General features: G+C 35.0%; 1 protein-coding gene across 1 annotated transcript; it reads left to right on the plus strand.

Annotated features, from left to right (window-relative positions):
* Window positions 1–4,682: 4,682 nt before the first annotated feature.
* Window positions 4,683–7,430, plus strand: LOC123541975 (uncharacterized). Its single transcript, XM_053526001.1, has 2 exons — window positions 4,683–5,097; window positions 5,200–7,430. The coding sequence occupies exons 1-2, from the start codon at window positions 4,683–4,685 to the stop codon at window positions 7,428–7,430; spliced, it is 2,646 nt and encodes an 881-aa protein (XP_053381976.1).
* The last annotated feature ends 19,885 nt before the right edge of the window (window positions 7,431–27,315 follow it).

Consider the following 27,315-nt stretch of genomic DNA (forward strand, 5'->3'; position numbering starts at 1 on the left):
ATGAAACTTCTTAAAGATGTAAATAAACATTTGGCCTAAAATTTGGTGAAATAAAATGTATAGGTCCGTGTGCTTATTTTTGAGATATTTGACCATGATTAAAGTGAACCGGACATTTCACGCTAATTTTAAGACATCATTTTGATAATTTTAACGTGTCATATGTTTAAATATCATATTTTGACTTTAGAAATAAAGCAACTGAATTGTAATAAATTTTCTCACAGATTTCAATTAATTGATAAAATGATTTTCATTTCCGTACGCAGAATCCAGGCTTTATTCTACGTTTTCCGGATAAATGACGTTACGCCATTACTTCCGGTTTATCAAACGTGCAGAACTACCTTAAGTTTGATTCGTAAGTTTCAGTTTCAATATGTATGCTCAGAGAAGAGTCCCATAGCGAGCAAGTGTTTCCTCCCGAATCTAACTCTATTTGAACTTACTTACAGAGTAAAAATCACGTGTATTGATCTTTGAACTGAAACAAAAGGGTCAAGATGACCCTAGGTCGCTCACCTGAGAAACACACCATAACAGCGTTAACATGTTGGACCTAGTGATTTCATGAAAACGAAAATTCTGACCAATTTTCATCAAGATTGGACCGAAAATTTGGTCTCGAACAATACTTTTCTTCGTTCTGACCTTGTGGGCTAGTTGTTGACCCTCGTGACCTAGATTTCATCAAGGCAGTCATTTTGACCAAATTTCATGAATATCCAGTAAAAATGCAGCCACTATCGCATATAAGGTTTCCTTCGATTTGACCAGGTGACCTAGTTTTTTACCCTAGATGACCCATATTCAATCTTGACCTAGATTTCATCTAGACAAACATTCTGATAACATTTCATGATGACAGGTGCAAAATGCAGTCCCTGTTGCATAAACAAATTTCTTCTTGATTTAACCTAGTGATCGAGTTTTTGACCAAAGATAACCCATATTCAGGATTGACCTAGAATTAATCAATGCAACCATTCTGCCATACTTTCTTGCAGATCCAAATATAAAATGCATTACCTATTGCATACATAAGTTTTCCTTTGATTTGATCTAGTGACCTAGTTTTTGACCCCAGATGACCAATATTCAAACCAGAAATAGATTTTATCAAGGTAATCATTCAGACCAAATTTCATGATCTCAATCGCATACACAAGGTTTTTCTTTGATTTGACCTAGTGTACTAGTCTTAGATCCAAGATGACCCATATACTAACTTGACCTAGATTTTATCAAGGGAATCATTCTGTTTAAATTTCATAAAGACCAATTGAAAAATACAGCCTCTACCGCATACACAGTGTTTTTGTTTGATTTGACCAAGTGACCTAGTTTCGACCTCAGATGACCCATATTCCTACCTGACCTGATTTCATCAAGGTTATCAGTCTGACCAAATTGCATTTTCAAACTTGACCTAGATTTCATCTAGACAAACATTCTGAAAACATTTCATGATGATCAGGTGCAAAATGCAGTTTCTGTTGCTTACACAAAGTTTCTATTTGATTTGACCTAGTGATCTAGTTTTTGACCAAAGATTACCCATATTCAAACATGACCTAGAATTCCACAAGGCAACCATTTTGACTATATTTCATGAAGATCAATTGAAAAATACAGCCTCTATCGCATACACAAGTTTGTTTCTTTGATTGGAACTAGTGACCTAGTTTTTGACCCCGAGTTGACCCATATTTAAAAACGACCTTGATTTTATCAAGGTAATAATTCTGACCAAATTTCATGAAGATCAATTGAAAAATACAACCTCTATCGCACACACAAGGTAAATGTTGACAGACAAAATGCATAAGCAGCTCAACGTCCCATGCCCTTAATATCTTTATCGTATTGAAATGGGGTATTTGAAAATATATCTGAGAATATACATGAAATACAATTGATAGTCAAACATCATTCTCTCGAACTCGAAAGCAAAGTTCATATTGAGATATTAGATGAAACATTTTCTTTTGCAGTCTAAATAACAGCAAAACAGGCAGGTTTACTTCATTATTATCTTTCGTCAAATTACGTGAATGACACATTTCATCTATGTTTTTCAGCGCAACAGACCGCATTTATAACTTTAGCAGTGACTGTACCTCATTTCAAACTAAATAAGCGAAACAGTGTCCCGTTACTAAGCGAATAACCCATACATCGTTGTGTCAGATTTAAAATAAAATCCAATTCTTTCTATATTCACTTTTATGCTGCATATTCTATGTTCAAACAATGTATTTTTCATCAAATTCTGCTGAAAAACATTCTCTACATTGCATTTCTGATAAGGCTTTCTCGGTTAATAAAAAACGGTTGTAAGCGACCACCTAGCAATCATCATGTGACGGTTAGAGAAAATAACCATATCAATAGAGCGCACACGTATATGTATCGCTAAATATTATTACGTTTTGAAATATCAACCATAAAATGAAGTCAATACACTTGGTACGTGTAAGATGCAGTCAGTGATTTCTCGTCGACTGAACTATAACAGTATTCGTATTGTACTTTTCCGTCATGAGTTCAATTCCAGGTCCTTTGAATTATTTTTCTCTAGAACTGTATTTAATTTCTTTTTCCTCAATACGACTGGCAGTTGGGTTCTTTAACGTTACAGCATACATTATACGTTACCATTAATATTTCTTAGAAAATACTGTGTGGCACTACAGTTAGCCATAAATGATTTACTAGCTGTAAAATAGGTCAATATTTAAATGCAGAACATTCAAATTTTTTATTTTTCTAGGTAAAAGTGCCACTTATAGGTATGTGCGTTACTTTATCAAATTAACGTTACCAAAAATTGTAACTAGAATAGAAAACATAACTAAGTGATGTTATTTTTCATTTGAAGTGTCTATGTCAAAAGTACCGTTAAAAGACGTTGTGATGATAACAGATAAGAGCTTCACATACATAAGTTGAAAAACATTTCTAATTATTACGAAAATGTAAGCAGTAATGTAAAGAAGATAGAAATGACATATTGTTGATTATAAGAGTTTCAAATTCAAAATATTTAAAATAACGTCAAACAATACTTCGGATAGGGTAATGTAATTTGTTCAAACAGATACATACTACATAAATATGTTTAACACATGCATATATGTAACAAAATATGAATCTATGTTCTGAAATTTACTAATTACATTAATTATATATAATCTTCTTCAAACTGAATTTACAATCAAGATTAACAGATAAATCATTATTCATGTGAAATAAAATGCCATGAAATCAATAAATAAAGAAATAATAAAGCATCAATTATTAATGCTCTTGATTTACATATAGCATCTCTGTACAAACTGTGCTCTTTATTTTTTTTGCATTTGACCACAGTCTTTTGACAATGATGAATATTGAACCAGGTGCAGAAGAGCTACTCCAAAATAATGATTTTAGTGTATCTAGGTCCTCAGTGCCAGCATCAAAAAATGCTGTAGATATTACTATAGAGCAGACAATTAACAATTTAACAGACATCAAAAGTCTGAGAGTGGCATAACTAGTTTATGTAGAAACTCTGCTGCATACTTCCGCTAGTGCATGGTCCGTCATAACAGAGCCAGGTATGTTGAAGCAAACTTTCATAATGCTTACATTAATAGAGAAGCCCTGTCCGAACACAAAGAAGTATAACCTGCTCAGATATGCAGCAATGAAAAACAAGTTAACAAGGTTATGATGGCAATAAAATCATTCATAAACCTATTCCAGGCTAGAAACAACAAAGATCAACTTTACTGTGGTTGTCTGGCATTCCTGCGAAAGCAGACATCGCGTATGACCTTCAAGCAACTAAATAGTTGAAAATACAATGGATGAAGTTATATAAAGGAGATTGATAGAAAAATCAGTTCCTTTCCAATACCCCATTAAGAGGAGCAAAAACGTTTGTCACAGCTGAAGTTGCAAGGAAAATAACCATTCTCAAAACAAAATATCACAGATAAGACCAGACCGTAACGTGTATGGTACTTTTGGCTGTTCAGCATGACATCAATCAAGAGTTGACACCTTGTCCTCTGGCCGTTATATTTCTGCAGATAAAATGTCAGTGAAAATAGACAAGTTAAAACTACTTCACTATGTAACCTAACCAACCCTCCAAAAAGATAACATTGTCTTTGTGTTTTACATTAACGCCCTGTTGCTAAGCTTAGTATCCATCCCTGCAATATTTCAAGAGGTAGCCGAAACTATGTCCAGTCAGCTACCAAAGACAGCTAATGGCGATTTTGTTACTGACACGTACAGTCCTCGGTCGATAAAAATCATACGAGCGTTGATGACTTGGATCTGCTGCAAAATTTTTACTATCAGGAGTGAAAACCACGTGACTGGAAAGCATTCATGTCAAATACTGTAAACAAAACGTAGTTGATCAAACTAGTTTTCGGACAATGAAATATGACTCTTATGCACGAAAGTTAAAGGAAAGAAAACCGTATTTTGTCGAATGTAAAAAGTATTATTTACTCACAAGTGAAGATGGGAACAACGTTCAAGTCCGACCTTACCAGTATGTACCACTGTATTTTACACAGGAAGAAATAGACACAAGAATAACATTTACTGCTTAGAATTCAGTTCATAAAACACATGTACTTAACAACGGTCGTACATCGTTGTTCAAACCTTGTGATCACATGTCCGTGACTGTCCAAGATCCATTGTTTGTCAAGACCCATGATGACGATAAGGTCTCATTGTCCATTGAAGATAGGGAATTTTTGAGTATTATGGATGATCAGTTCAAGAAAAGGTCTGACGGTAGTTGGGAGGCTCCTTTACCTTTTCGTTCTCCTCGGGATAAATTACCCAACAACAAGGTTCAAGCAGTACATAGGTCACAGACTTTGTTAAAGAGCTTTCAGAAAAATCCTGTTAAGAAACAGCATTTCTTTGAGTTTATGGGACAGCTTTTAAGTAAAGGTCATGCTGAACTTGCACCCAAGTTAGGTCAAGATGAAGAATGTTGGTATTTGCCCATATTTGGCGTATACCACCCACGCAAACCTAACCAAGTAAGAGTCGTGTTTGACTCATCGGCTGTATTCGAAGGTACGTCACTGAACTCTGTACTTTTACAAGGCCCTGACCTTACAAATAGTCTTTTTGGGATATTGGTCCGCTTTAGAAAAGACTAGGTTGCAATACTTTCAGACATTGAGCAGATGTTTTATTCGTTCAGTGTTGGAGAGAGCGACAGAAACTTGTTGCGGTTTCTTTGGTTTTTAGACAATGACACAACCAAACCATTAGTCGAATACCGTATGTGTAAGCATGTCTTCGGTAATAGTCCATCACCAGCTATTGCTACCTATGGTCTTCGTAAATCTGTAGAAAATTCTGACGAAGATGTTCGCGAATTTGTAGAGAAAGACTTCTATGTCGATGGTGGTCTGTCTTCACAGGTCTCTGTAGAAAAAGCTGTTGATTTGCTTAAAAGAACTCAATCAGTTTTAGGCGAGAGTAAGTTACGCTTACACAAGTTTGTGTCAAATGACCCAGAAATGATGAAATGTTTCCCAGTAGAAGAGCTTGCCAAAGGTTTAAAGGATCTGGATCTTGATTCTGACAAGTTACCAAGTCAGCGTAGTTTAGGTATTGTCTGGAATATTGTAGAGGATCATTTCTTGTTCAAACCAAATAGTGAGGTTCAACCCCTTACCAAGAGAGGTATTCTGTCTACAATAAACAGTATTTTTGATCCTCTGGGCTTTGTATCTCCCATAGTTCTTAAAGGTAGATTTATACTTAGAGATTCAATGTCTTTAAAGCTTGATTGGGATGAGCCTGTTCCCAATAACATCAGAGAAAAATGGCAGAGTTGGCAGGAAAATCTTAAAGATCTGGAAAAACTTCAGGTTCCAAGATGTTATTTGACTGGGTCTTTAAGTGAAATGGCTAGGGTTGAAATACATACCTTTTCAGATGCATCTGAGAAGGCTGTTTCTGCTGTAGTGTATGTAGTTGGTTTCACTCAAGAAGGAAACAAACATGTTGGTTTTGTTGCAGGTAAAAGCAAACTTGCTCCAGAAAAAGGTCACACAATCCCTAGGTTAGAACTTTGTGCCGCAGTACTTGCTGTCGAGTTATATAGGTCCGTTTCTGAACAGCTACAAGTAGACTTAACTGATGTAAGATTTTACACTGACAGCAAGGTTGTTTTAGTATATTTGAACAACAGTTCTAGAAGGTTCTACACATATGTCAGTAATCGGGTTCAGAAAATAGTTTCTGTGTCTAGTCCAAATCAGTGGAGTTATGTCAGTTCTGATAAGAATCCGGCTGATATCGGTAGTAGAGGAGCTAGTGTTGCACAGTTGATTGATAGTTTGTGGTTAAGTGGACCTGAATTCTTGTTGCGGAATGTAGTTTTACCAGAGTACTTTCCTCTTGTAAATCCCCAGAGTGATAAGGAAATCCGTAAAGAGGTAGTTGTTAGTGCTACTAAAGTAGTACACCAAAGATCACTGAGCGACAGGTTTGAGCGGTTTTCAACTTGGCAAAGTTTAGTGAGAGCTATATCTACACTTAAACATATTGCTAGGTCAGTTCAAAGTAGACTTCCTTGTAAAGGTTGGCATATTTGTCCAAAAGACTTGGGCTCATTACAAGAAGCTAGTTTATACGTGTTACGTACAGTTCAAGGGGACATTTACTCTAGTGAAATAAAGGATCTTTCGAGTGGTAAGAATCTTAGTAGACAAAGTAGTATCTTATCTCTTGACCCTGTGTTTGGTGCTGATGGGTTGTTACATGTAGGTGGTAGGCTTAATCGTGGTGAACTACCGGACAAAGAAAAAAGACCTATTATTGTCCCAGGAAAACACTCAGTAGCTAGATTGCTTGTTATACATTACCATATGTCTGTATATCATCAAGGTCGCCATTTCACCGAGGGCGCTTTGAGGACTGCTGGTTTCTGGATTACTGGAGCCAAACGATTGGTTTCTTCTGTTATTCAGAACTGTGTTACATGTAGGAGGTTACGAGGTTCTTTTGCTAGTCAGAAAATGTCGGACTTACCACTTGACCGGATTCAGCAAGCTTCACCATTTAGTTATGTTGGAGTTGATGTCTTTGGTCCTTGGCAAATTGTCTCTAGACGTACTAGGGGTGGTCAGGCTTCAAGCAAACGTTGGGCAGTGTTATTTACATGTCTCACCATTAGAGCTGTTCACATAGAGATCATTGAAGACCTATCTTCCTCAGCATTTATTAATGCTCTTCGTAGGTTCACATCCATAAGGGGTAAGGTCAAGGTCTATCGATCGGATTGTGGAACAAACTTTGTAGGGGCCATTCATAATATTCAAGCTGAGGCTATTAATGTTGAAGACACTACCATGCAAAATTATTTGCAACGTTCAGGTTCTATGTGGTTATAGTCCTCATAGTTCACACATGGGTGGCAGTTGGGAACGAATGATAGGGGTAGCTCGTAGGATCCTTGAGGCAATGTTGTTACCTGTCAAAACTTTGACTCATGAGGTACTTACCACCTTGATGGCAGAGGTGTCTGCTATGATTAACTCTCGCCCTATAACCCCTATATCATATGACCCAAATACTCCTCAGATATTGAGTCCATCCAGTTTGTTAACTCAAAAGTTCGAAAATGAAGAACTTCCCTCAGGTAACATAGACCTTAAAGATTTGTATAGAGATCAGTGGAAAAGAGTACAGTGTTTGGCCAATCAGTTTTGGTCCCGTTGGCACAAGGAATATCTGCAATCATTGCAGAAACGTGTAAAGAGTCAAGAGCAAACTCCATTGAAAGTTGGTGATGTTGTTCTGGTTAAGGATTTAGAAATCCCTAGAAATATTTGGCCTTTAGCACGTGTTACGCGTGTATTCCCTAGCCACGATGACAGTGTAAGAAAAGTAGAAGTTTGTGTTGTGAAAAATGGAAACACGTCCTATAGTGAATCTAGTACTTCTTGTTGAAAATTAATTACAGCAAGGTATTCTGTGTTCAGTTGTAAAAGTGGAAACTGTAAGGTTTATAGTATAACCTTGATTTCATTGATCTGTTTATTTTATATAAATGTTGCACAGACTGAAAAAGCAAATTCAATTAAAAGAATTGAATTTGTATTAATATACTTAATATTGTTATTAAGTAATGATGTCTCTATAGATCTACTTTTAGCCTTAAAAGCATTCTAAGATTACCATTATATACTCAGTTTTATTATAGATCTAAAGTTCAGATATTTGATTTACTAAAATCTATAGTAATTTTTGGAAGACAAAACATGTATTCATTGTTTAATACAGATAAAACAATGCAAAAAAAAAAAAAAAAAAAAAATTCGAAATACAGTGTAACCTCGATATAAGGACATGTGGTATAGACGGTTTTGATTTCGGGAGGTTACAGTATTTTCTTTTATTTGCTGCGAATGCTTTGTTATTATGAAGTCGTATTGTGTTATTGTTAATAACAGGTGGGGAGTGTGCTGGATTGAAATTTTGTATCGTGTAACCTAATAGCCGACTTGAATTTTCCGCTGCATAGTCGTTCAGGTTTTAGGCACATCACGTGTTTTTTTTGTTATTTAAAGTGGCGCGTAGCTTGCTGCTACCGTACATTTATTTAGAAATCCAGCCTGTAATTTCTTAGATGCCTTCTCAGTCGCATCGATGTAGGTATTTTATGAAAGCACTATCCCCTACTGTTATTCTGCTTGTAATTTGTAACTATGACAGTTGTATGAACATTTTATTCAAGAATGTTGAAATGGGGGTTCGTACTTAGACTTTTCGTACACAAGTAATATCTAGGAAATTTATATTTTAAACACCGTAAATGTTACTTAAATAGGTGAATTTACTTATTTGTCAGGTTTATAAACTACATATAAAATATTCAAAGGGTTTTTTATTAAAGAGAGATATTTGCAATATAGAATATTAAAAAGGCTATGTCATTGTAAATTGTGTAATTTTGGTAAAGTCTTAGTTTACAAAATGTGTTAGGGTTAATAGTAAGACCATTCTTTTGTATTGTTTCAGCTTTTACCACACACACATTCACACAGCAATATTCGCATATGAGTACACAGTGAATAAAAGGGTTAATACTAGCTGTTCGTTGTTTGACTTTGTTTCGTTTGGTCCACAGTCCAATAACGAGGCAACATAGTAAAAGATCGATATTGTTCAAGAAGATTCTACGCATCTTTGAAGTCCGAAGAGGGACAAACACAGTGCTGATGAATAGTGTACATGTACACATTCAGCTCCTGAATGTTTAGACGTGTACGAACCATAACATACAAAGCTATGGAGAATTATAAAGAAAAAAGTGCAGAAATTCGAAGATATCATTGACAAACAATGGGGTTCAGTCCAGCAAATAATCAACGATAATCAAGACCTAACATACTATGATACACTAAAACTGAAAAATGTCAAAGACGAAATTATTAAACAGTTCAACGTTTATGACGTAACAATTACTGAATATCAAAGATACTTGCAAGGTGTTAAGATAACTGAAAGTCTACAGTTACTTGAAAATGTGATTCAATTATCTAACAATAATAGACAAATAACAGATGATTTTCTGAAAAGAATCAGAGAATTCAAACTCCTAAGAGCAGAAAATTCTTCTACAAAATCAGCGCGGTCAAGGTCAGCTTCATCATCAAAACTGCAGACATTAAAAACAAAAGCATTGTATGCTGAGAAAACGGCTGAATTAGAACGTCAAAAGGCTGCGATCGAAGAACAGGAAAAAATTGCGGCAGCTGCAAGTCAAAGACAGAAGGCAAATCTAAAAATAGATTTAAAACTACTGCAAGAAACACAAGAAGCAGCCATTGCTGAAGTTGAGCTACAAGCTTCAGAACAGTCAGAAGTGAATAGTGAATTGGATGATCTTCCGACCGTTAATCCTGATGTTAAAAGTTCAATGTTCATTTCAACACAACAAGGTTTGTCGGTTCCTGGTAACAGCGAAGTAAAGAAAGAATATATTAGGGCCACACCCACTGTCCACATGAAACCAGACGGAAAATCTACAGATATGTTACAAGCAATAAATGACTTTACACAGTTTTTGTTGAGGAAAGTCATCTTAATGTCTAGATTATCGACCTTCAACGAGCAACCGGAAACATATCAGTCGTGGAAATCAACATTCCAAGCAGTGGTTAAAGAAATCGGAGCTTCTCCCTCTGAAGAAATCGACCTCTTGATCAAATGGTTTGGTCCTGTGTCGAAGCGGCAAGCTATTTCTATGAAGACGGCGTATATTATTGACCCAGTTGAAGTCTTAGAAAGATATGGTTCCGCTTGGATGATCGTTACGGATCACCGGAAAATGTATACAGTGCCACTGTAAAGAAGTTAGAGGCATTTCCCAAAATTAAGATGAAGAATTGTTCAAAGTTGTATGATCTGTCAGATATTCTGTCACAAATCGAAGGATTGAAAGAAGATTCTAGATACACTACTATCTTGTCATACTTCGATTCAGCTGTTGGTGTTAATCCGATCATTTCAAAATTGTCGCACAACCTTCAAGCAAAATGGACGACAGTAGCAGCTAGATACAAAATTGAAAATAGTGTGCCATTTCCACCATTTAGTGTGCTAGCCAAGTTCGTTCACGATCAGAGTCGTATTCGGAATGATCCAAGCTTCTACTTTGATTCTTCAAGCATGTCAAGTCAACAAGATGCCAGGAGTACAGGAAACCTCAAACAACAGTGTGTCAGTTCACAAAACCGAGCAAACCGAAATAAAGTGTCCTATACACAAAGCAAATCATTCTTTGGAAAATTGTCAGCGATTTAGAATAAATCTTTTGAAGAGAAAAAAAGTGTTAAATGAGAAAAAGCTGTGTTTCAGGTGTTTTAGTGATAAGCATATGGCACGCGAGTGTAAAAATAAAATTGAGTGTTCAATGTGTTCTAGAAAATCTCACTCAACTATCATGCATCGAGATTCTCCTGTTGACTCTGGAAGAAGTTCTACTACACCTCAAGATGCTGCGTATGGTGAAAGTCAAGGTGGGGAGAGGACAGCCAAACAGCTTGTTACAAACAATTGTACAGAAATATGTGAAGATACAAAATCTTGTGCAAAAATTGTTCTTGTCAATATGTATACTGTAGACAATCCCAATAATCCCAATAATATAGTCAAATGTTATGTTGTTATTGATGAGCAAAGTAACAAGTCTCTCATGAAATCTGAAATGTTTAGTCTGTTAGGGATTGAGGGTGAAAATTATGATTTTGTACTTAAAACATGTAATGGTTCTGTAAATAAGAGTGGTCGTAGAGCAAAACAATGTGTGGTTGAGTCTCTAGATGGGTCAGTCCGTTACGCACTACCAACACTCATTGAGTGTGATCAGATACCAGATAACAAAAATGAGATCTGTACTCTAGATGAAGCTCGCTGTCACGAGCATCTAGTAAATGTTGCAAATTACATGCCAGAATTTGATGAAAATGCTGACATTATGTTGTTGTTAGGAAGAGATGTTGTAGAAGCTCACCATGTACTAGATCAAGTTGTAGGTCCAGCTGGAGCACCTTTTGCTCAACGCCTAGGATTAGGCTGGGTTGTTATTGGTAACTTATGTTTAGGACAAATTCATGTTCAAGATACTGTCAATGTTCATTAGAATTCAGTTCTACTAGCGAGAAAAACGACAATCAAAATTAGATCCAAAGATACAGACGTGTTGTGTTATATTTGTAATATCTTTAAAAATACGAAATACTGATTTATTTGACACGGGAACGGGTAACAAGAGACGTCTTTTAAATGTTCACAACATCTTTCAAAGCAAAAGGAAGGAATCTGCTCAATTTGCCTGAAATACACTGTCTGACTTTTTGACACAATCAGTGCTTTTGTCCGAGAAGGGAAAGTAATACCGCTCAAATAAGTAGAGAAAATCCTGGAGTATGATGCAACGTTAGCGGAAGTAGGTGATACATATGACTGTTTCTTGAAAAGTATCAAAACGTCCTGGCAATGTTCTGAGTACATATAGTCACTTAAAATGCACATAAAATTTGTGGACTATCAAATGTTTATTTGGATTCATGCTCGTGAGAACATCCCAATTCTACCAAAAGTTGAAGGATTTTTGGATCAGAAAATTTGTTAGAATATGACTTGTGTTCAGATAATATAGTGTCTTAAAAAACAAAGACAAATATCAAACAGGGAATGCCACGTACCAAACACGCAGCCTCCCCAAAACGAAACCCACAGCATGCAGACGCGTACACCACAAGCACACACACACACACATACACATACACGCGCAAACACACAAAGCCAACACATAAGGACAAAACGAACAAACAAAGGAACACATTGGGGCACCGCCTCGGAACGGTCAGTGGCAAAAACACCACTGGGGAGCTTAAACCGGTTTATGGTGCGCACCAGACCTCACTCTTACCTCCACCATGTTCCAAAGACACGGGACAGTGTAAATAAAAGTTATCCCCTCCAGGTGAATCTCTAACACACGTAATGGAAACAAAAAGGCATGGCATGTAAAACACAAAAATGCTCGTGTATAAATATATAAAAAGCAAACCTTTAGAACCAAAAACGTATGTACCCAATGCCTTTGCAGAAGACAGAGCAACAAGAGAAACACCCTTAAGCAGCATGCATCCAGATCTGGCTAAAACTAATCTTTCTTTCAAATGGAAGTTTTGGTCGTATTATGAACATTAGAATATGTATTTTTGTTTCTAAAATATTTAAAAAAATATCCAAATCAAGAAAAAATGATGACCGCGTCGGGAATCGAACCCCGGACCGCCGCGGCAATAAAGACATTTTCCCGTCGTCGTAACCAATAGCGCTATAGCTGAAGTAGTGAATAATGACTTTAAAACATAGATATTTATAATGGAGACAGTTTACCTGGAGTAAAAGCGTGACATATGCTTTTCGATTTTCATCAAAAAAAGTAGTAAAACCTGCAAATTCTAATAAGTGTCCGTAACATTAAGTTAGTCAATAATTAAGTTTTAAAGGCTTCTTAAGAAATATAGCATTTATTTCAAGATATCTAAATAATATTTTGTTGTTGTTTTTTTTGTTGTTGTCGAACGATCTGGAGGCATGCCGCTTTAAAAGCCTTCTTAAAAACTATAGCATTTATTTCAAGATGTCTAAGAAATTTTTTTTTTGTCGAACGATCTGGAGGCATGCCGCTTTGAGAACTAGCTGAAATAATTTATGACACATGTGACGAGGATGATTCTGATGATGACTATGAAAACGTAGAGATGACCAATATTATTGACACCATAAATGAAACAGACAGTGATTATGTCGTCTTGCTAGACTGAAAATATCAAACTGAAAAGAACTGTTAATAGCAGAAAATACTAAATTGCTTGTTAGAAGTGGAAGAATGCGTAATACTACAACATAAATGTTTTTCAATTATGACTTTTGTACATTGATTTGGTTAAGCAGATAAGCAGTCGTAAGCATGTATTTTTCAGTTATTATAATACACATTCATTTACGTATCGTAATGTAGGTTACAATTTCAGTGCTGTGCTACATGCATGTTTATATCAAACTAGTTCAAACTTGAAAAGATACTCGCATTATCTAAGTCTAAACATCATTATATGGATGACATATTAAACAATCTATTGATCGAGAAATGAAAAATATTAATCATGAATAGAAGTAACGCATATAATAATGGTGACGTACTTGATTTAAAAACACAGTGATAAATTGTAAAATAACATGAAAATACTATATTTTAGACATATCTGATATTTTCAGACAATTTAACCAAATGAAATAATAGATATTATTTTTTATAAAAACAAATGGTAACGTAAATCAGAAAATGAAGTGATCGATTGAGAAAACAAAACTAAGCGGGAACAATGGCAACAGCATATTCTGCATATCATTGATCCCACTTGCTTATAAGTTTGGTTTATTCTACCATATAAATCAATATATTGCAGTTTTATTATCTTTTAAATAATCGTTAAGGTAACGTAAATAACATGTTGTAATTCATAAAAAAAAAACGCTTGCTAGATTACAGAATTCAGAAACACGATCTAAAAACAAGGGGCTTTGTCACAAATTGTCATACGGGCCTTATTATATCTGTAATGTAAATGCAGGTATTGCATCATCTTTTTGTAAATTTTTGAGTTATTGAGGTAAATATCAGATTTCACGCATAAAATACCTCTAATGTTTTTCTGTATTTCATAACTTAAATTTCCATGTAAATTTCATTAAATTCGGTTCAGTAATAAGAAAGTTGATATTTTATAAACTTCAGTAATTCATGTTTTTATCCCCAAAACCACTATAACGGGCCTTAAATTGTCAATTTCAATCCGCGCCAAAGTAGTCAGATTTCCCGGCTATATCGTGAATCCCGTGAAAATAAAAATAGTCGGAGTCCACGGCTTAGCCGTGAGTCCCATGAAATTTAGTATTTGGCGGGACATTACCCTACAAATAGACTGGACTAGATATGCATAGCGCACACCACCTTTCGACATTAGACGAATCTATGTCAAATTGATTTTTCTTGCTAGAAATTTAGGCTCGATCGAGGAAAGACATTTATTTGTTAGATTTTTGTATGATTTTTGCATTACGATTTTTATTTGGTAAATTTTTGTTCATTCTACAGAATTCTGTAACATTTACTTTTCGGCATGTGATTTTGGCTAGTTTCGTTATGTCAGGATAATTTATTAAATTTTTCAGACTTTTGTAAATTATTTCGAAAGAGGAGTCTAAAACGTTTCGTTTCTATAAGCTGTAAGATTTGTACTGAAATGTGTGTAACATGATAATTGTAAAGTACACTTTTTCAAAAACTTATGTCAAACATTTCGTTGTTATGGAACGTCATTACTGCATTGTATTGCACTGTAATGTATAAATCTATATGGCAAGTCTAGTACCATGTATGTAATATATTATTGTAATTTGAAATATTGTGCCAGCCTATAGCATATACATACAATGTCCGTTTTGTTGTATGGCATTAGATATTATATGGATGCCAACTATGATATAACGTTTGATTTACATTGAATTTTGTTAATTTGTAGTTGTAAATAATAGCTGCAGTTTATCATTTCCCTTACTATATTTTTTCATCATAAACTTTTCATATCTTTTTCATACTTTAACTTTAGTCTTTTAAGTAAGTAATTTTTGTAATAATGGAAGTAATAAGTGACGTATTTTAATCACGTGACGTCTGAACTTAGTAGCACATATATTTTGTATAAGTAGCACATATTATTTATGGGAGCCTACGGAGGTTTGGTGTACCCAAAGGAGCAGTTTTATGCCCCGACTTATTTGTTTTGCTATGGTGCTGACCATATGTTATATATTTTAGCTTCTTCCGCCAGACGATTTTACCTGGTGATGTCATAACCCGGAAGTACAATACCCGAGGTTCACTTGTCTTCACTCGCCTGGATGTGACTTTCCCAGCGCAGAGCTTTCGTCCCATGGTTGTGCCGTAAACCGCAAAGACGATGACTTTTGTTATCCTCTGAAGTCAGCTCAGGGATGCAATCACCTACCACCATAGGGAGCCAAAACGAAATCAACGTATTCACGGTTTAATGGACTTGATTTGAAGATATGTTATATATATTTTTGTGCTACTTAAAGTTCGCAATTAACTGAAAGATTTGTGCCACGTCACATTAAAATAGAACTGTCAGTGATAGAACTTTGTGTCTAGAGATACTGAACTTTGATTTTTTTTTCTTTCTTTCTTATAATCAGTTTCTTTTCTACATATCATTTATTCATTGTTAATACTCATATTATGTAAATAAATTTGTAAATATTGTAAAGGGTGTTGAGTTGTTCTGATAGTTATTGTCGCCGGTACGGCCAGTCTGGTCACAGGCTTCAAAAATAATTTGGTCTGCAAAATTCCTAGAAGGGGATTCATCTTCCAGCGCTATGCCTATGAAGCGATATTTCTCGTAATTATGAAAACTATCAAGTCAACAATTATGTTGCATACAGATGTATGAAACAGTGGTAGCATTTTGCCTTCCGGTGATATTTTATTTTAAAAATCACAATTCACAATGTGTGGATTAGTCGTTTTAAGCGTAATATTTCTATATTTCATACTGAATTATAAGGCAAACCAGTACATAATTTTTAACTGTAGTTCATTTCTAGAGAAAATTTTATTTAATTTTGATAAAAGTAAATAGCCCTTAAACCAAAGGAAAAAAAACATGCACTTCAACCTAAGATTACGTGCAAGACATTTCTAAACAATACGATTTATATCTTAAGGAAATTGATAAGTGGAAAGCAATATATATTTGTTTTTATTTGTGGCAAATACTTAATGAATGGATGAGCTGAATTGCTTCTACATGCTATGCCCTATCTCGCAAAAAGAACTAGATAAAAACTAAACCGAAAAATCGCAATTTTCAGTTAAGCCTAGGACCTCATTGCCAGCTACCTTTATATCATGTCTGGTTGCACAATCAGATTCATAACATAGATTTTGACGCAGATGCCATTTTCTTTGTTCGGTTATACCAAGGCATCGGCATTAATCCATGTAAAGTACAAGTATCCTTATGTTTGCAAGAATATTATACATATTCGCAGTATCTCACTTCCAGAAGAAGTAAATAAGTAGAAATGTGGTATGCACAGAGGAAGATATATCCAGTACATATCTGTAAAGGTTTATTAGTATAACTGAATTCTCATGAAACACCGAACTAACCAACTGAATGTCATTTTTCGAAAGTATTTATAATTGATATTAAGTTTTGTTTAAGTACATAAACCAAACAACGACAAAACAATAGCATTTGCTACCGATGAGAACGGGTAGGGAAGAAATATTTACAAAATATCCCGTAACGTAAAATAAGAAATAGGGCATAGCAATGATGTCTGTTAAAATCTTTTTCAAAGTTTGCAATGAACAAATTCCATTTATAAATAACTCCTTTGGGTTATCTTTCAATAACATGTCAAAAGCTGAGGTTCTTTGCTTAAAAGCTTGTGTTGATTTTAAAATACTCTTAAATATAAAAAATGATTTGCAATAGTTATTATATTACTGAAAAAAACAACTACAGAAATTACAGACCTCCAAACTACCTTTCACAAAAAGTTATATATTTGTGCCAACTTCTTCCGAGTTTATGTACTACACACTTTCAATAACCTTTATAATAATTATATAGTAATGAAAACATATATGATATTAATTCAAAGACCTTAACATTTATTGATGTTGATAGATATTGTGATGAAAACTTCTATGGACTGGACATATTAAACACAGTGACTTTAGTTGAATTGACAGAACACAAAATCATCTTTACATTGTAATGCGACTGTTTTTAAAGAACATGACATTCCCTTGTATATTCGTCTTTGTTCAACTTTCCCCTTCGCCATACCCCCCCCCCCCCACCACCCCCGACCCTAGTTCGCCCCTTACCATTTCCGTCCCTTCTATCAATATTTAGCATAAATTAATATGTACTTGTTAGATGTTTGAAGCAACCCGTCTGTAATATTTTTCCATTACAGCTTTTTGTTGTGGGCCTACTATGCAAATGCTATGCGTGGCTCTGGGGCTGTGTTCTTTTTTGTGCTCTGTGCATCCGAGAAATCTTCCCATACCGATTATCTTTTATAAATATTTAAAGTGAGGAAATTTCTGTCGTATTCAATTGAAACTCGCATATCTCAAACTTCTGGCTGTCGCGAAGACGTTTGCAAGCTGCTCTGTCCCGAAACGTGTGAACAAAACATCATTAAATTTAAGTCGAATTTCTGTGATCTCAAAGTAAAACGCTCGATCCCTTGGAATGCGAGATACCGAGTTTGAACTGTAGTAACATTGATGAAAATTTCTATGCAATTAGTAACGTCATATTATATTTTATAGAAAGATTAGCCTGGGAAGCCGTTGATAATATTTGTGTTTTGTCAAAAGAAACCATACCTAATATCTATGCATTAAAGGTCCCACTTAATTTGCGCTAATTAGTGTTAATTGGCATTCATCGAGTTTTTATATTATCAACGCCTGGGGAAATCTGAAGGAGTTTCCATGTCACTACTGATTATCGATTTTCTTTAATTAGCCTAATTAACATTTAATCATATTTTCTCTTGTTTGAAACGAATACGAGGCAATGCTGCCGAAAATTAGGCAATTTTCGTAGATCACTAGGTCTGCATTTATATAACAACTTGATAACTATGACGCAAATTTATGTTTATAAGTACACGATTCCGATCTGTCTTTTCCGTGAGAATTCTATTTTTAGCCATGGATTATTGCTTTCAGAAGTTATCGTTCTATATCATACACCCGCATATTTCGGGTGAAATATAGGTGGCGCTGCGGTCGGTAAACAGGTTTCCCAAGGCTGTCAATTTGCAGGTAGTAAAAAAAGAGAAGAAATTGTCAGACTGGATTCCCAGGCTATAGAAAGATATATTTATGAAAACTTCAAATGAAAATAATACGATGGATTGACTTTATAGAAATAATTACGTCGGTTAAACTTTCACTGGTATCGAAAGAACTAAAATTATATTTCATAACTCGATCTATTAATCAAAACTTCTATGAAGTTTAACTAAATTAGTATTTATAAATTGAGTTATTAACGAAAACTTTTATGAAATTAAATAACAAAACAAAAAACAAACACACTCCAAATTAAATAGTTATATGAGCCGTGTCATGAAAAAAACAACACAATGGCTTTGCGACCAGCATGGATCCAGACCAGCCTGCGCATCCGCATCAGTCTGGTCAGGATGACCAGCATGGATCCAGACCAGCCTGCGCATCCGCATGCGCATCAGTCTGGTCAGGATCCATGCTGTTTGCTTTCAAAGCCTATAGCTATTAGAGAAACTGTTAGCGAACAACATGGATCCTGACCAGACTGCGCGGATGCGCAGGCTGGTCTGGATCCATGCTGGTCGAAAAGCCACTATGTTGGTTTTCTCATGGCGAAGCTCTGTTATATTGATGAAAACGGCAAAGAATAACATGGCGCAGTGACAGTGGTTTAATATTTTTTCTACTTACATTGTACTACGGTGTTCAGCTAGATTATATAAAATCTAACAAAAGATTTTAAAGATTGCTTTAAAAATAGATTCTATACGTAAGCTTGAAGATGCTTTTATAAAAAGGCGCATGTCTCCCCCAATGCATAGTAGAAATAGGCAAGATATCAAAGAGACACTGAAAATTTGCTGCAATAGGCATCATCTACTCGACATCCCACGAAGTTTCGAAATTTTTGGGCCTTGTGGTTCTCAAGTTATGGATTGGAAACGGTTTTCCCTGTTCTAGCTCCTTTGACCTTAAACTTATATGGATTGAACCCAAAATCAGCAGTAGTCTTCTACTCTGCATGTCCAATCATCAAATGAACTTTCAGCATTCTAGGTCAAGTGGTTCTCAATTTATCAATGGGACAGTGTTGTCAATGTTCTGGCCTCTGTGACCTTGACCTTTGCTGAAGTGCCCCCACAGATCATCTACTTTCCTCCTAGTATGAAATTTGAAGGTTCTGGTCAAATGGTACATAAAATACTGATCGGACAAGGATTTCAATGTTCTGGTCCCTGTGACTTTACCATGTCATAAAATGACGCAAAAATCACTAGGAGTTATCTACTCTGCATTCCATATCATAAGAATCATCCACTTTGTAAGTCCTATCATCCTATGAAATTTCAACATTCTGGGTCAAGCGGTTCCGCAGTTAGTGATGAAAAATGACCTTCCATGATCAGGCCCCTGTGACCTTGATCTTTGATCTAGTAGTTTTAAAAAAAACATCGGTCATCTACTCTGTAAACCCTATCATAATGGAAGTTTGAAGGTTTAAGGTCAAATGGTTCTCCAGTAAGTGACAAAAAATGAAATGTGAAGGACGGAATGTTCCTGTAACCTTGACCTTTGATGGAGTGCCCCAAAACCAAAATGCGTCATCTACTGTAAAAGTCCTAATACCTCATGAAGTTTGAAGATTCTAAGTCAAATGGTTCTCAAGTTACTGAAATGGTGTTCAACGTGCTGGCTCCTGTGACATTGAACTTTAACAAAGTGACCCCAAAAATCAATACAAATGATCTATTCTGCACGTCTAATCATCATATAAAGTTTCAACATTCTGGGTAAAATGACTCTTAAATTATTGAGCAGAAATTGTTTTCCAAGTTCAGGCCCCTGTGACCTTGACCTTTGATGAAGTTATCCCAAAAACAATAGGAGTCCTACTCTATAACTCAATAAGCCCTTCAATTCTTTTAAGTTTGAAGGCGCTAGGTCAAATGGTTCTCCAGATATTGATCGGGATTGAAGTGTGACGAACGGACGGATGGACTGGCGGACAGGGCGAAAACAATATATCTCTCCAAGTGAGTTGAGGGTGGTGAGAGACATATTCACTAGGAGGCAGACAACACATTTTTATGTATTATATTCGCAAATTCAAGTATAAGAAGTGTTAATGACGCAGGGAAACTTAAGACCTGAAATACCTGGAATATGCGGGATCGTATGTAAATGTCACGCATTCACATTTGCCAGATTGATTGCCATGCCATTCACGAACATTATATTCGCACACACTCTTGATCTGAAACAGTAATGTATTATACTAGTTGTGTACTTGAATTAATTCAAAATGTCAAATAATCTAACTACGTTGCTCAACTTTGATGACAATCACAAATATAATTATATGAAATTTCTGCGGGATGACTCGTTTTGTTGTTACATATAAAATTACAAATTTCAAATTATAAACGTTCAAGAGAACATTTAAGCAGGTTTTCTTAATGTAATTATACATAAAACGTTGGCGGAGGTCCAAAATCAGACAACAGAAACCTAGCTATGAAAAGGTTGTAAGTGTTTCAATTTTAATGTTTTATTCTTAAGTCTTGTTACACTGAAACAATAGAGCTATCAGTTTCCAATTTTCAATATTATAAGTGTCCCAGGCAGACCAAGAACTGCAATAGATGATGTTATTAATTTATCCCTTACCCTGCTTAATTTCTAAAATGGACTGGTCCATCAATGAATTTAGGCAATACCATTTATTATCGTAGGGGGCGTTCACTGAAAATTTACTGACTGAATAGTGAACAGTGCAGTCCATGATCAGCTTGCATCGATGTGCAGGCTGATCTTGGTCTTTATTGGTCGCAATGGCAGAATTACTTGCCGCTAGCAGGCTAAAGGTTAAGGGAGTGTGGAATAAAAGTGCTTTTAAACAAATTTGATGTAAAGCAGTGAAGAAATGTCAGGCTTTCCTGGTTTGTATTTACAAAACATAGAATTTTACAAGACATAGAATTAATCACAAAATGCAGACAGTAGATTTAAGGCTCATATTATATATTCAAGAAGAATTCAGCGTTATTATTACTGGCCCTTTTGAATCATTTGTAGTATTAAAGGTTCCACTATAATGAAAACACTCGAACAAACAAAGCATATTGTGTTTTGCTTGGTTTCAGTAATATATTTTCTTGGGAGTTGTGGTGGTTATATAAGATGAGACTGATGGAGAAAAATGGTTGTTTTAGCGGGATCCTGTCAAGACAGGTAGATATACCGCGCATTATTGTAAGCTGTATTTTTATAAATTGAAATAATATTCCTTTCAAATTAATTGAAATAAAACATGGAATAGCTCATAGTCGTGTAATGACTAGGGCCTGATACATGAACCTATAACAACAATTGGTAAAAGCCAATTGATATGTGGGAATGTACGCATTTTAACAAGGATTCACGTTTTATTACACTTTTACGTAGGCACATTCCAAGGCGAGATGTAAACGTACTACGGTCAAGAAACATTAGAGAGTTTGAGATTTCAAACTTCGCCTTCCCCTTCAACGTCTCTCATATATATTTTGGGTAAAACCTCCCCGATATGCTTGTATTTTATTAATATCACACGTTGCTACTAAAGTTTTTCATGTAATATCACGTAGGCCTAAGACTTCTCTTTATTACTATGCGAAATAAAAAGCTTAGTTTCTGGATTTCTGCTTATGAAGTTATTTGATTATCTGTATATATAATTAGACTAAATTTGATGCGAAACACTATCAATAGGTATTAGAATAATGAAGTTTTGTATGGCTAATGATTTTAACTAAATACATTGAACTGAACCTGGAAGTATGAATTTATCAACTGATTTTGAGAAACTTTGAGATTTTGTTCAAACTTTAACTTCTACAGCATATTTGTGTCCCCAGGCGGTATCGATTATACCAGATGGGCCTTTTTGTCGTATAAAGTTAAGTTTAGAACGTCCGAAGATGTGATATCACGAAAGTCGAAACTTCATTCTTTTTACATCTGCTCTGTCCACATACTCGGCATCAAAGACTGAAATCTGGATGGAGGCACATGGCATGACAGTCATTTTACTTGAAAAATAAATAATTACGCGAGATTATCATTTTGTTTTCACATCCAAATAAAATCGATCTGTTTCTGTCGGACATTTGATACGACAATTGCGTTTTTAATTATAAACATAAAATGGTACTAGTAAGACGGAAAATTCTTCTGAAGTGTCAGACAATTTCAGATCTATGATATCATGATGAGAGACGTTTCCTGTTAGCCGTATGGGATAACTCCATTCGTTAAATGCACGGAACCAGAGCCTGGCAGAGGGACATTGTGGGTTAATTCCCCCTTTGATTCTTACATTTTACAAAGAAAGTCGGTTTTGAAACTCGGTGTGACCCTACCCTACCCCTACCCCCCTCCCCTCCCCCCCCCTGAAGTGGGTGACCCCCTCTTTAATGTTGGTGTCCCTCTAACCAAAATTCCTGGATCCGCAGATGCTTTACTTATAAAATAGTATATTAAAATCATATTGTGCTGTCTGAGAGTTTGGCATTATACAGAGTTATACAGAGTGTCATTATCACGTTGATATGATCATTATAGGTTATTAACTTTCTTGTGGATATATGCACGAGTTCTGCAGAGGTAATATTGCGCGACTTTAGGAGCGCAATATTGTCCGCGAAAGAACGAGTGCATATACCCACATACAAAATTGATAACCTTTTTATTACATATCCACTATCAAATGATTAATTTATATCTAAATTATCGTTCTGTCACGGAAGAAGGAAAAAATACAGAAAAAAATCTCCAAAAAACGCAATAAACAAATCAAACTGACGCGCATTAATATTTTCCGCGAAAATGACGTCAACTTCTTGTCGCAACGTGCGCTTGGACGCCATGGACGTCACGCGATTCTTTCCATTAGGCTACAACGTTAAGAAAACATTCCACGTCCTATATTAGTCCAACTCATGACGTAATTATAACTTTCATTTCATTTCAGTCTGATAAATTACTACGTGCCAGTATCTAATAGGTCAGATTAATCAAAGTGTAAAAGTAAACAAAATGTTGCATAAATTACAAATTAAACAAACGCACAATAGCAACAAAAATCTAAAGAAACGAGATCCTCAATGGACGGACCGTCAGGGGAGGTAACTAGAGTCACGGATTGGGACTAGTCCGATATGAAAGCGTTCAACGTCATGATATGGAAAAATATTGCACGATCGCGGTCTATTGAAACCCAATGGAAAATAATTCTACGTATGTAATAATCATTTTTATTTCCTATCATGTATGATTTACAATCGTGCATTGTATACCGACTATACTGACATAATTTTATATAAAACCTAAATGTTTGGAGCAACTCTAACGAGTTTTTACATTGTTCACATTGTTTTATCGTTTTATATATATTTTTTTGGGTAATCGCTCTAATATCCATGCGATGATTATATAAATTGAAATGTTTTTTTTTTTATTTAATTTTCATTTTTTCATTTTTAAAACCTCTTGTAAAATTCCTGCCCTTTCGGACAATTGGTATCGAAATGCACGAAAAAAAAAACGATCATAATTACGGATAAATTGAATGGGCGGATTAAAAGAAGTAAGGGTCATTCTTATGTTTGAAATCTCAAGGAATTTTAATCGAACTTCAACTTCATACGTTAACTTTGCAAGAGACGTTGAAGGGGAAGGCGAAGGTTGAAATCTCAAACTCTCTATTAAGTAAAACAAGACGCAGCGAAGAGGTGATCGCTTATAGACATATAGCGTTTTACCTAGAATAGTGTTAATACATGTTCTACTCTCATTACATAGCATCTGCAGATTCGCTCGGTATTCTTCAAACGACATGAGGAAGAACATACGTTATCCCTTTACAACAAAGTATAAGAAATCAACTTACCTTTTGAGTACAGTTGTACTTGTTCGATAGGTATATAACGTCGTCTATCATGTCAGCAGTTCTGCCGATTATTGCAGGCGGGATTCCATATATATCAAGCGCATCAATCACTGTATATATTTCGCCGTAATCACGGTAATCATCGAAATTACACTTAACTAGTATCCCCTCTACAATATATAGGAAACTGCCAAGTAAATCACAGACATAACCAAAATAACGTTATATTAGTCGTTATATTATTATCTCCTCTACTGTGATCAAACGATTTTAAGTTAGTCGTCGGCAAAATACTGCACTAGAATGTCCTCTATGAAATATAGAATATTGATTAAAGGGCAGTAGAAGCCATCGGCAAAAAGAACGTTTACTCTTTGGAATAAAATCATCTTATTTTGTAGCTGTCGAAATAAAACTATTCTATTACAACCTCATTTAAAACTACAATTGAAGTTTGTCATCGGAGTTAAACGTTAGTCCTTTGCCCTATGTTATATTTAAGTCTTAAACTTGACCTTGACCTAATACTGCTGCATCTGGCACAGTAAGTCATCCCATAATTGTAATTGTTAGATATTACAAAATTCTTAATGGGCTGAATTTCTTTCTGTTTAATCTTTGACCTAACCGTTCGACATTGAGCTTGAACCGAAGTGTTGAAAAAAATCATTCTTTCAGAAGTGTGATTTGTGTTAAATTACTATAAAGAGTTTGCAAGCGTTTAATTAATCAAGATCTGCTACCTCATTTTGTGTATCCTTCGAGTGGTTGGAAGGATACAGACCTGCTATGCTTTTGTGCAGGGGTTCGCCTTTTTAGTAAGCTTGCTTCGTAAAAAAATCTTATCATGTTAGATTTTGTTGCATTAAGTCATCAATATAATGGCAAAAACATAGAATTTAAAGTATAAAACTTTAAAGCAAATTGCTACCGATTACGTAATATCCGTTTAGTCTGTATCCAGCATCCCACCATTCCTTACAAGAGACATATGCTTCACTGTCACAGGAGACCTCATCAGTTCCGTCTTCACAATCTACATACTTATCACATTTTAATCTCTTTGGAATGCATCTGAGAATATCACAATGAAATGCTGTTTTCTGCTGGCATATATCTGTAATTAAAAATGTGTAAATGTAGGTCAGAGTATATTATGTTTGTGCAACTGTTCAACCTTTCCAACAACCATAATGAACAGAACGACGCCAAAGGCTAGGTCGGTTAGTTTAATACTGTTTTATTGAAACTATTACCTTAACATAAATATGCACTATATTGATGTATTCATATACCAAGTGCCAATGAGTCGTGCTACAGGTACAACATGCTTAAACAACATTAGCAACATTCTTCTCCAAATCGTCACAATATATATGGGACTTTTGGGTTCAAACTCAGGGACATACGAGTTAAACGGCGTTTCAATTATCATTTAATTCTCAAATTCAGAAATGCCAATTCTCTGCAATATATTTTATTAATTAAACAAATATTTATGCCAGTAACATAATATAATATGTTAATTAACAAATTATATCTTTGCAGATATTATGCGACACTCGCACAAATTTTGCATTATGATAATACATATAGAGGGACCAAGGAAATCACCAAAACGTGTTTTGTAGCCAGATACGTCAAAATCAAATTCATTGTCACAGATGCCGACATATTTCAACAGCACACCGAAATAAAAAATATTAAGGATTGATTGCTTTGTGATATCTGTATTGACAAATATGCATTGAGTTTTTTAAGGAAACATTTTTTATAACCTACTCAAGTATCACATTTAAATGTAACTTGCCAGTACGACTAAGACAAATTGTTTGCAGGAATTTGATATAATTAGGTTGACAATGCAGATATTTCTGAGCCAGATATATTCTGATCATCAAGATGCAAAATAATGGCAGTAATGCTTCAAAAGAGGTGTGAATTTTGCAATTCTTCAACACTGGTTAATTTTTATATTTTCTATCAATATTTGGAAATTTCCAAGTGTGTGATATATATTTGTGTTCCTTGAAAAATGAATTCATTTCAGCATATGATAGATCTAGTTGTCTTTTTCTACACAGTAGCTTATCAGTACTCAAAACGTGAATTTTTCTAGTCGCCAAAAAGATATGCCTCAGTGAGATAAATCAATAACACTTAAAATAGTTATGCACAACATCTTATTGTGTTTCATCGTAAGTAATTTTAAGGAGTCTGCATTTTAACTGCTGCATAGGATTTGACTCGGGGAACAGTAAAGAATGGAAAGAAAATCATTCAACACTTATATTTACTATATTTTGGTATGTTTACTTCACACTTTAAAAGAAGATAAGATCACGGAGGTCAAGTAGATTTCTGTATGGCTTTGAATTTTTGATTTTTTTTTCTCAAGTTATAAGGTTTAATTTTATCAGTTAAGAAATGCATATTTAAACCACCTAAAAGATTAAACACGGTGAACAAATGCGACATCTCTTTTAAATGATTCATTTGACGAGACTTGTTGATGAACCTTGTACGTCTTTTATCAATTTAATAAATTTCAAGATAAAACCAAGTATTCCAACTTAATTTGTAAGAGCTTATGGAACAACAAGATGTTGTCCTATCCAAAACATTTCAGAAACAAATAAAAACGAGTAACAGATAAAGCTAATGATAAAAAATGCATGCTCAAGTCTAGAAATATCGTGTTTCCGCTTGGACTATATGATTTAAGCAATATAAATTCTTCACGGAATTGGAGACCTGATAAAATGCTAATCTTATTTTCATTCAAATAATTCATTCATAAGAATCAGCCAGGTTTCCTTTCTACTCATTGGCCAGTATATCTACTAACTGATATTTTACAGCAAGTTTGCAAAGAATTTGATCATGAAAAAAGTACTTGTATGGTTCTTTGTGA

This window comes from Mercenaria mercenaria, chromosome 16 (assembly GCF_021730395.1).
Source record: "Mercenaria mercenaria strain notata chromosome 16, MADL_Memer_1, whole genome shotgun sequence".
Taxonomy (NCBI): Eukaryota; Metazoa; Mollusca; class Bivalvia; order Venerida; family Veneridae; genus Mercenaria; species Mercenaria mercenaria.